The sequence below is a fragment of the Chlorocebus sabaeus genome, chromosome 21, assembly GCF_047675955.1.
Source record: "Chlorocebus sabaeus isolate Y175 chromosome 21, mChlSab1.0.hap1, whole genome shotgun sequence".
Lineage (NCBI taxonomy): Eukaryota > Metazoa > Chordata > Mammalia > Primates > Cercopithecidae > Chlorocebus > Chlorocebus sabaeus.
The window spans coordinates 56782902-56795013 of NC_132924.1; the positions used below are offsets into that span (position 1 = coordinate 56782902).

Below are 12112 nucleotides of genomic sequence, written 5' to 3' on the forward strand. Positions count from 1 at the left end.
ATTTAAAATAATGCCTAACACATTTTCAAGAATTTTATTTATTTGGAATATAACTACTATAACAAACTGAAACAGTATTTTAAACATTTAAAAATAGTTTCTTTTCATAGATATTATAAAGGGATAGAAAATAATGATCACAGCCTGTATTATGTGCTAGAAAATTCATAAATGCATGAAGAAAATGACAAAATATATTTGCATTAATCTGATCAGTAATGACCTTTCCAAAGTTGATGAATAATAAAAAACAATTCATATGTTCTCTCTGTCTCTTATTTTGTATTTTGTTTCACAAATATTTCCATAGTTTTCCTGGCTCAATCATTTTAATTGCAAAGACAAGATTTATATATCATAAATTATTACATTAAGCATTAAGAAATCAGAAATACCGAGGTGGGAAATATGAACTACCCTTGCATAGGAACAGATGGAATAACTTGGTCCAAAAATGTAATAATATGAACAACAACAACAAAACTTACTGCTGTACTATAATTCAGATTTTTTAAACAAATCTAGTTTTTAATCTGACAAATATTTGAAAAATCTTGTTCAACTTGCCAGAAGGCAAAAATGATTTGAAGGTTTTAAAAAGTGTTGGGTTAATTACTGGATTTGAGCTGGACTCAGTGTAACTCTACTATTATTGTGAAAGCAGAATTATGTTTACCACAAAACTAAACAGTTTGCATGACCAATAATGATTTTTAAAAAATGTTTAGCTATAAAACTCTTAGGTGGTTGTCTCTTGATACCTAGAGAGAGAAGGGAAAAAAATTACGTTTATCAATGTTGAGACATTACTTTCATTTTACCTAAAAAAAAAAATTTTAAAGAAAAACAATTACATAGGAATTATTAAGGAGTTTCTAGAACACTCACTCCCTTCATATGCATTGTAGTTGGGTATCACCTAAACATTATCTCAATTAAGCTGGATTTCTAATACAGCGGTCTCCTAAGTCAACCAGGAAAATGTTGTTGTTTTTTTGTTTTTGGTTGCTTTAAATGAATGAATTTCTCCTAGCAAATAGAAGCAATATGATTTTAATAAACAGTGATGAAGACTCTGGGAAACCCTTACAATACAGGGTAATAATATCTTTCTAATAAAAACAATAATGTTATAAATAAACATTTCAATATCCAAATGATGGGGCATTTCACGTACTCATGCCTTTTGGTTATTTTCAAAGATGCTTCATTACATAACTCTTTCTTGTTACAGAGTTCTTGTAGCTAAAAGGAAAAACAGACTCAAATTGAAAGATTTTTAAAAGATAACTACTTGGCAGCGATTATAGGTGTATATACCCTTGAAGATACAATGAGTCAATAATAACACCTGAAGAATATTTCCCTGCCCCCTCCCACACATATGCAAAAAAAAAAAAAAAAAAAAAAATAGGAGGGAAGTATGCTCCTCCTCAGATCCTCCAGCTGTGGGCTTCCTAATTAAAAAGGCTGAGCTGTTTCCTGCTCAAAACACTTCAAAAGACCTTTCTGTTGTTCTCCACTTGACATATAGTTTGCAGCACTTGTTCCTCTTACCTGTCCATTCTTATTTATAGAGAGCTTTCTTGAGTCAGAAACCAAGAAGTGATGCAGAGACCATTTTATTTTATAAAGTTGAAGGACAATAATATTTATGTTAAAAAAAAAAAAAAAAAAAACCCCAAAACATCCAAGTAGCTGAATTAGCAACTCAATATTTTTGCAAGACTGGCAAAAAGGAACAATGCATGTGGCATAGTTTTAAAAATATACAATTTTATAGCATAATTTAAAAACAGCATTATTGGCTGCTTTTTAAAATAAATGGGTACTTTCACTTACTGTAAATGTGACATGTTAAACTCTCTTTTAAAAAAAATACTGAGTTTGATATTCATGTTCAAAGTTAGAGGCTGTTGTAAAAGTCTGTCTCTGAGTTTGATATCTTAGACAAGGAATATTTACCTTGGTACAAATCAAATGGATGAAAGATCTAAACAAAAAATAGTCAACAGAATCGTCTTTTATGGATTCAAAATAGAAATGGTGCAAGTACCAAACACTGACAAACAGCCCCTTTTAAAAGCCCAATCTAAAAATCAACGTCCACAAAAGCTTTCTTTTCCAAGTGTTTGCCAGTAAAGTTATTTCAACACGGCTCTGACAAATGCCTGTGTGTCCTGTCCTATAGGGAAAAGGTGTGAACGCATAACGTTTTGCTCTTTGCAAAAAAGGGTGGTTAATTGTCCAGGAGCAGCCACCGTTTAGGGATGAAGGGAGATTAAGTGATTTTTGGCCAATGCGTCTGCCAATTCCCTTCAGGGTAGTCAAGAATGGGGGGCCGGCAGCCCTGTTGCAATTGGAAGGTCTGTCCAAAAAAGGCCGTTTTAGAGAAAGAGAGAGAGACTGCGAGTGGCCGACTGCGCCCCCCTCCCAGCCCTCCGGCCCGGGCGCCTGAGCCGCCGCTCACCTCGGTGTCATTGTTGAGGTTCCAAAGGTCCAAGCGCCCCATCCCGTCCACGCAGGCAAAGAGCGCGGGATGCACGGGGGACCACATGACATCGTACACATAGTCTGCATTGTCTTCAAAGGAGTAGAGCGGCTTGTTGTGCTGTAAAGCAGAGAGACCGTGAAGACTTTGTGGCGCTGCTGCTGCCTCGGGCTGTCTAGAGAGCCTAATTAAAAACTTTGCACATTCACAAAGTGTCATAAAACTTCCCGAGATGAAAGTCCTCGAGAAGGTGAACGGGAGCTTTAATGTGACTAGAACTGTCCAGTGGCATAAATAAATACCGGGGGGAGAGGGGGCCTCTGAAGGGGCTGGGGGCTGGGACCGGGGGTGGGGAGGCGGTTTCAGACACAGTCGTATGAGGCATTCCAGACAGGTGGACGGGACTGCCCATTAGTTCGGAATTCTCTCCCGGCAACGCTTTGCGAGATGCTCTGAGCCTAAACCCAACCGTGGTCGGCCCGGCTTGGACCCGCTGGGATGTTCTGAAGCCCCGGCGGTCCCGACCGCCCCGAACCCTTTCATTGAAGGCAACCCCTGCCACCTCGTGGTCCTCATCTGTAGCTGCAACAGCTGCTGCTACCTCCAGTCCAACTCCAGGCCAAATTCACATTTTAAGGGTTCTTTTGCAGCGAGGAAGGCATACAAATATTTTAAAGAGGATTAGTGCTTTTCCAGGAGGTAATCATTTCGTGATCCTACGCCTTTAGTCTCTCTGCATAGGGTCAGCTCACCCCAATCAGTTGAACTGATGTGTCTCATTGAAGTGGCCCTGAACCTCTGTACAAAATGAACCATATTCCTAGATCACCCAGTGTTTTCAAAATCCCGAAAATTGACTTTTGGGTGTTGGGGGGGTGTGAGTGGAAATGCGTTAACAAACCCCTAGTGCATACAAATGCTTCCACTCCAGAGGGATACAATAAATTAAAATGGCACTCTTGATTTCCAGTGAATATTGTCACATCAAAATAGCACAGAAGTCAGAGGCAAGTTTGAAAGTACACCAGAAATAAAACGTAATTGGACTTCATGAATTATTCATTCCATCTGGCTTGTCTTATTCTAATTTCTGCATAATGGCTTTACTAATCCCTGATCAATTAATGTAAAATGAAATTTAAATGATAATGAAAGCCCTAGAGATAAAAGAAATTAAGTATTCTTATATCCTCTGACAGAAATCTAAACAATGGGAGTTTTTTTCCCCAATGTCTTCTTCATCCAGTCAGCTGTCTGTACTCTCTTCATGGGTTCCACTGAATGCCTGTACAGGCCAGAGTAATAAGATCAAGAAAAGATAACATACAATATGAACAATCAAATCCTTTCTGCACAGTAGGTTTAAAGAATGTATCTGTAGGGAATCGGCTCCAAATATTAGAGTGATCTCTCCAAGTGAACTCTTAGTTAATATAAAATGCACAAAATACATCTGCTGAAATGAAAGTGAGAAAAAGCAGTGTGAAAACAATAAAACTTCTGTAATCTAAATATCACGCAAAAATTTAATGTAGTAACTGTGAGTCCTTTTTCCATGAATTGTATTTCTTTGACATTTAAAAATCACCACTTAGAACTGAACAAACTTTTAATACATTAAAGCAACACAGAATGTTTTAGATGGGCCACTATGTGGTGGATACAGTGAGATGTGTCTTATTTTTAATTCAAAAAGTATCTCATGGAGGGTGTGATTTGAAAAGAATTATATGACATTGAGATAACAAAATGATCAACTGGACATTAGCTTTATAGTTTTTAAAATTTTATGATTCTATAATACTTTTATGCCAAAGTATGTATTATATACCATATTTGCAGTGTGATTTGAAGCCAAAATTATTTGCTTATTGGCTATTTCTGTAGCATCTTTCTTTCTCTCACTGTTTGGACTAGATGATTCAAACTACTTTCTCCAAAAAACCTAACTGTCCAATGACACCTGAAAATAGCATAATTGTATCATTTTTCCTTATTAATATTTTTTAAAAGGCAATGTGGAGTGGCTGCACCTTTACTGACTACTTATAAATATTAAATTGTAACTCTCAGCAGAAGATTATTCCCACTGCAAATTCTTGATTTTATAGCTAGCTATCCCACTATTTGTTAAAGAACATGAATAACAAATTTTTCTTAAAATCAAAGGGTATTAAAGATTTATATATGCTTTAAAAAGTCAATTGTCAGGATCCTCATCAACTCGGCTGATAGTATATCTGAGGGTATAGAGGTCTTCATATAGATAGACACATACAGACCTATAATAAACACATAACACAATTGCAAATCCTTATTTTGATCAATTAAAAGATCACCCAGCTTTAAATAGTCATTTTCTAAGGAACTGATATTATTTGATACATTCATTCTTTAATTATCCTGTAAATCTTTAGTGTCTTGTTTATTTCCTTTTTTGTTTTAGTAGTTTCTTCTCTGAGAAATGCAACGAAAACCGTAGTATATTCTGGAGACTTCACATTTTAAGTATCTGGAAATAACTGCTATTGTTCATGTTACCAAAACCCAGTTTCTTATATTTAATAGTATTGATTGAAATGCTATTGCTCTCTAGCCTTTCTCCAACCTCCTTATCCCCCTTCACCCTAAGACTGAACCTTTTATTATAAAAGTCACTGTGCAAGTAATTCTAGGCTACAGTACGTGTGTGTTTCGGAGAAAGGAGGAAGGCTTATATTTTCAAAGACTCTGTTTAACATTGATAAATTTACAGGTTGGGAAAGTCTTGATAAGGATTGATTGAACTTGTTATCAAAGTACCACATAGGCTGACATCTATGAACCACTAATTGCCAAGTAAAGCACAGGCATAACCTATGGGCATAGGCAAATGTCACTTGCAATAGTGCTCTTTGAATATTAGTTGTATTTTTTGATAAAGGGATTTTACTATTTTATTTTATTCAGGCTCAAAGGGTAATCTGAAGACCTGATTAAAAAAAAATCTGTCTCAAATACTTTATATAAAAGATTTTAAGGTAAACTCATGTATATCATGAAGTATTAGAATTGGTAAACTCATGTATTAGCATAAACTCATATATATTTTAAAGTATTACAACTTTCATAAAGAAGTTAAAAGCGTGAGGTTCTAAAGATTCTAAAGATTTTGACTTTATGAGACATAAATTTCTGGATCCACAAACATGTTATAGCTTGCTTGTGCATTACCACTTATTTTAGAATACTACAAGTTTTGAAAAGGTTGGAGATGATGGGGGCAAATTTGACCAATACTTTTGAGAATGAATCTTATAATACTATTTGTACATATGAAAGCTACAGAAGCTTCATGATTTTAAAGATTTACTCTACAAAATTCTCAAGGCCATTTAGCAAATGAAATATTGTTCCACAGCAAGTTACTGTAAAAAACATTTTTCAAAACAATCAAATTTCACTAGAAAAAAACCCCCTTCACCTGTGTTTCCTTTTCTATGCCATGTTCAGTATCAGCAAACTGTTAAAGGGGAAAAGGACAACTACACTGTTACACGGCCTACTGCACGTGTGGTACATGCCAATGAAATAAAGCTGTGGCACCTTGTGCTTCCAGGGCTGTTACAATAATGGTAAAGTATCCAGGCACAACGCAGCTTGATTTTAATACTCTGACGCAAACAGAGCAGAGAAGCAAGCTACCGGTCACCTCCCAGGCAGACATGAAGGGCAAGGGAGGGTAAATTGTTGGGTGTTTGTTGTGTGCCTGACTCTATATGTACATTGTCTAATTTAATCCGCATAAAATCTCTGTAAAGTAGACAGTATTTAGAGAAAGGAAAATTACAGTTCAGGAAAGTTAGTAACTTTCCCAAGGCCACAAAGGTTGTTAAGTGGTAAAGCTGGATTTGGTTCTCAGGTTTTCCTAGTTGTTAAGCATATCCTCTATTTACTGGGACTATATGGTCCTTCTACAAAACATAGCAATGAACTTCAGTCCTTATTTAAAAAAAAAAAAAAAAAAAAAGACCTGTTACCTCTATTTTTTTACTCTTCCATTCAATTCAACCAATATTTACTAAGCACATACTATGTAACTTGTAGAAACAGTTTAAGAATAATGCAGTCAGATGCTTATTTCATTTCCTGAGTCTGTTGTTAATGATCCTGAGGATGTTATCCATATATTTGCAGGAGTCTTTAGCATCTTGTGAGATGAACAGGAATATTTTTCTCCTGAAAGCTAGAAATAGGATAGGAATGGTCCTTTAGACAGCAGAGATGAACAGCAGGCTATGCACTGGAGAGTGGAAAAAAATGATGTTAGAAAGCAAGGACTTGGGGTCCAGTTCACTGAAGGTTTGTATGACTCTGGGTGAGGGACTATAATTATATTATCTGAAAGATGGGAGCAGCAAAGGTAGCATGGAGCAGAAAAGGTAATGGGAGACAGTGGAAAACTACAGACCTTGGGAAATTTAACTTAACATCCTTGGATTTTACTTTTCTCATCTTACGATGGAAAGCTGGAGCTACTGACCTCAAGGGCTCCTATTAGCTTTGTGATTCTATAACTGCTTTATTATGTACTTTGTTACCCTGTGGTAAGGATAGAATGGAAAAAAAGTATGTAAAAATATTTTCCAAAGGTAACTATTATCATTAAAGCCATCTTCCTTTATGGTTTGTGGAGTTCATATCACAGTGATTTTTTTCTTACTCTGTATTTCATGAAAACATACATATAAAATGCACCAGGGTGGTTTTCAATGAAAAAGTTAAAATTATGGAATTAGTAATAAACTTCTTATTTGATCAATTAGAGAAGGAATAAAAATATTAAATTCACATAAGAGTGGCAAGTAGTGAAATCTGTTTAAAAAATGAAACTCACAACATTTATCAATGTTTTACAATAAGACTTGATCTCTAGATTGAGCTTTAGTTTTATAAATATATGTCTGAAAATGAATAGACTGGCAGATTTTTCTGATCAATTAAACAAAATGATTTCACAAGAGGTGAGTTTCTATTTCTGATGTCAGATATGTGCCAAAGTTAAATCTAGAGAATATAATGGTTGTTTTCCTCTGTATTATTTACTTTTCTCTTATCAGGCGCCTCTAGGCATCCCAATAGGATTTAGTGCTTTGAAGGCTGGTGAATAGGAAGATTTGTGTTAAAATGTCTCCTAACACCTCCAAATATTGTGGTTCTTGAGGTTGCATTTGTCTCTAAGTGACCCAAACCATGAAAATATCTTTTGGGTGGGTAGTGTGGTAGGGGGCACCATGTGGGTTGTTGGGAAAAGGGGCAGAAACTAAAAGTAAAATTTATAAGTTATAAATTCTGAAGTAAAAGGAAAACTCATGGAATCTTACCTTAAAAACTATATCCTGTTGGGAAAAATGATGACCAAAATAATAAACAATGAGTAATAAGAAAATGTCCTTCAAAAATTGTCATGTGGGTTCCTGTGAAGTAATTAAAATAAATAGCTAGCTAGTTCTTCCAGGAAACACTAAAATGTGAGACCACAATATCACTATTTAAAAACCACCAAAGGACCCCAAAACTTCAGGCTCACACAAAAATGGAGGCTTCCACCATAAAAAGAAAGTGCTTAAACAAACAAGTAAACCAAAACTCACAAACCAAACCAAACCAAACCAAAAAACCAACTCTTTTGGACCAAGGGAGGTGTTATGAATTTGATACTATCACTGGAAAACCTTATTTGCAACTTAATTTGAGATCCTTCTAATGCAAAAAGTATCCTATATTTATCTTAACTTCTGTGGCTAATATTCAAACAATACTATGATCTCTAAATGGTATCTTTACCTATTTGTATCATGGTCAGAAATTCAAAACTGGACATAAAGAATTTTGGTGAACTATTCTCAACAGACTATGTATGGTGGTCTATTTGTTTTTTGTGTGCATTAACCAAAAATATGCAAGGACTTTAATCTGAATTAGTTAATATGGAACGATTTGAAAGAAGGTTATAGAAATTCAGGAATTTAGCATTTACTTCTCTACAAATGTAGAGGTTTTGCTAAATAAGTTCTGAAGCCACATGAAAGGTGTTCTTTGTTGCACTGCTTCTCTCTACTGCTTATTTGCATGGAAGAATCCTCCTAATCCAGGAGGCGCCACCAATAAAGAAGCTAATTATCCATATAAAAGAATGTATACATATTCACAGGTTTTGACTAGTATTGAGTGTTTAAAGCCATGGAAAAAAGCTACAAGCTTTGCTTAATTCATAAAAGGAGTGTTTCCCTCACTGGCATGATTTTCATGAATATCAGCTCCACCCAAGGTTCTCATTCAAAACTGGTGTTTTAATAGCACAAATCTATATAGAACCATTGTGAAAACAGGAAGCAAGGAAGGATGCTCTTTGAATTACCTCTTACAGCCATTTCAACGGCTATGGCTCCACTGGCATTCTGGTTTCTTGCTTATTTCAGTCGAGGAGGGCAGAGAGAGTCACTATGTCTCCAAAACCAGGTTCAGCCAAGCTGGCTCATTAGCAAAATTGAGGCAGCTGTTCTCTGGATTGCTATTCTCATTCTGGACTGATAGTCTTTCTCTCTGAAAGATCATGTGGCAGTAAAGGAGGCAAGCAGGTTCAAAAGAGCCCCTCTTTGGTTGCTTTGCTCCAACTCTATTTTTACCATGGCTGAGTGGTTTCGTGTCCAACATGGTATTATTTAGACAAAGAAGCATTCTATATATCTGTGATGGCCAGGTTGATTAGAGACTGCATTAGGAGGTTGGAGGGAAAAGGTGGACACTGGTATTAAGGATTAGGAGGGTGTACAGGGCGGAGGATGGACTGGACCTAGAGGCAGCTAGACATGTGGTTGTATCAGCACCTTGAAGCCTTGAAAACTTAGAAGAATGAGCAAATAAAGTAGAATATGCAGGCTTGACTTATTTTGTTTATTTATTACTTATTCAATGTCAAATTGTGCAAACACATTTTAGTAGTGGGTAAGTTAAGTAGCAAAATATTTTCACTCTTGCCCTTAAATTGCCAACATTTTACTCTAACATCTGGCTAACAACCCATTTCACGTATATAAATAAATTAAATATACATATATACATATACACACACAATTCTCTCTTTTTTTTTTGAGACGGAGTCTCGCTCTGTCGCCCAGGCTATAGTGCAGTGGCGCAATCCCAGCTCACTGCAAGCTCCGCCTCCCAGGATCACACCATTCTCCTGCCTCAGCCTCCCGAGTAGCTGGGACTACAGGCGCCCGCCACCATGCCCGGCTAATTTTTTTTGTATTTTTAGTAGAGACAGGGTTTCACCATGTTAGCCAGGATGGTCTCAATCCCTGCCCGCCTTGGCCTCCCAAAGTGCTGGGATTACAGGCGTGAGCCACCACGCTTGGCCTACACACACAATTCTTAAAGAAAGGCGTAAACATTTCAGATATAAACTCAGATCCATGGATTACACTTTGATTCCCCCTTCATATTTATTTCTCACATGCTCAGGTTAACATTTTCTAATTTCCAAAGCTAATCTGACATTAGTGATCTTGCTACATTTAGTAAACATGACATTTAGACAGATTTTATGTTTTTCAAGAAATATATACCAAAGTGCCCAGATTTATCCTATCAAACAGGTCTAATAAAATCTAATGGTAAAATTATCTAAATGTTTAATTCTATTTCTTGCATAAATAATAGACCATATATATAAAGGACACATTTTCAAAGAGTCAAAGAGAGGTTTCTTATGTAGCTCCGCACTCCCACATCTCCCATTGCTAAATGTTATATATTTTACATTATATCTAATATGAGTACAGATATTACTTGTATTTATTTTAATGGTGGAGAGAACCAGCATGGAGAATCACAAATAGCAGAAGTTCAACATATTTTGTTCAAATGTAAAATATATTTAATACGCTTCCTGCTTTGCAGCAGATTTGTTTACCTTATTCTGTTTCACTAAAGCCAAATGGAAATCAATTTCTGTTCAAGAAACAAATACGCTCTAAATGTGAGGTGAGGTGATTCAGGATGCTGGAAGTGGCAGTGGGAAAATAGTCTAGTATTAATTATGAGTCCTGGACAATTTGCAAGGTTCAGGTCATAGGAGGCTGGTCAACATGGACCCACATTGGTTTGGTACAAAAATGGCTACTTTGGGGATAAAGATGAGTTTTAATTTATCTTCCAACATTAGACTAAAATGTAGGTTAGAGCAGAAAGGTGGGGGGGGGGACATCTTTGATCTCATAATTATGTAGATAGTTGTATTTGTTATTCTCATTCTCTCTCTCTTTCTCTCTAAGTGTGTGCGCTGTCTCCGCAATGTTATTACTTAGGAGGAGGAGGTTGGGGAAGGCAACTCGTTTAGTATATCATTACAATGAAAAGGAAAACGTTTCCACTCTGGTTAAAGGAGCAAAAGAAAGGACTCACTAAGTCCCTACTTGTTGGACAATGGTAAAGCCCAGTCAGCTGAATAAATTTCAAGTCTCAAAAGTGTTCGTACTTTTATGAATTATTCACAAGTCTGTATAAATATTTAACAGCCATAGGTATGTGTTGGTGGATGAATGTATGAATGTTTGTGGGTGGGTAGGGTAGAGGTGGAGGTAAAAGGACAGGAAGTATGAACATAGGCCAAGTCTGGAGGTGACTTTTTGATTACATTCTTGTGGTTTCTTTCAAAGTCAAACGATTCTCCCTGGGTGAGCTTTAAGAAGAAATTAAAAAAAAAAGGAAAGAAAGAAAAGAATTTGATGACTGGCACAGGTAGTTTTATTGAAAGCCAATTTTAATGTTTGCCATCTTATATTAGGAAGGGGGAGTGAAAATGGGGATAAGGGAAGAAAAAAAAATAAGTCAGACACCACCTGAACATTATGTTTATTAGAAAGGCAGCCAGCAGGGCTTTGGGGTTGCGGGGGAAAAAATGCACTCTGTTATCTGGTAAGTGTTACTGGCAGTAAACTATTGATTTTGTTAATCCTCTTGCCTGTTTCAAGTCTTATGTCTAGATGCCGGTGATAGCTAAAACTTCAACTTTTTATTTTTATCATGTTTTTCTTCCGATATTTTGAACATTTACCAATATGTTCAAAATATCAGAAGATGTTTATTTCTCCTGCCGTTAGCAGAAATAAAACACGCTAAGGTTCCTTTGTTAGAATGATGTCATTTTAGGAGATGTTTCTGTCTCAATTTAAAATAATCCAACTTACTTTAACAAAGCATATATTTCAGCAATGATTTATTAAGGACCTGACATATGCTTTCTACTTTGGGTAATCAAAAGAAATACAAGATCTGATTTTGTTCTCAAGCACGAACAATCCAGGTAAGAGAATGAAAATTATGATATAATAAGAGAATAATATTGCTTATTTGGGGATCTGTTTTCTTACTTTGTTCTAAAAGGATTTATGGAGTCTTACAAGTTAAATATACTGCAAAATTAAGAACAAACACACAACAGAGTTCTAAAGAAGGCAGGTAGAATACATAGCTATTACCAGGATCCTGAGATAAGCTGATTATTACAATATGGTTCTGAAACAGCTCTAAATTTCCTGATAACTAAGACAAAAGGGAAAACACATCATATCACAA

General features: G+C 35.9%; 1 protein-coding gene across 5 annotated transcripts in view; it reads right to left on the bottom strand.

Annotated features, from left to right (window-relative positions):
* The window catches only part of DYNC1I1 (dynein cytoplasmic 1 intermediate chain 1), a 320393-nt gene that overhangs the window by 19967 nt on the left and 288314 nt on the right, over positions 1–12112 (bottom strand). For all 5 annotated transcript variants that reach the window (XM_007982105.3, XM_007982103.3, XM_073009119.1 and 2 more), the window contains one exon: positions 2471–2611. In XM_007982105.3, the coding sequence (XP_007980296.1) occupies positions 2471–2611 (141 nt within the window). The remainder of the gene's footprint in view (positions 1–2470; positions 2612–12112) is intronic.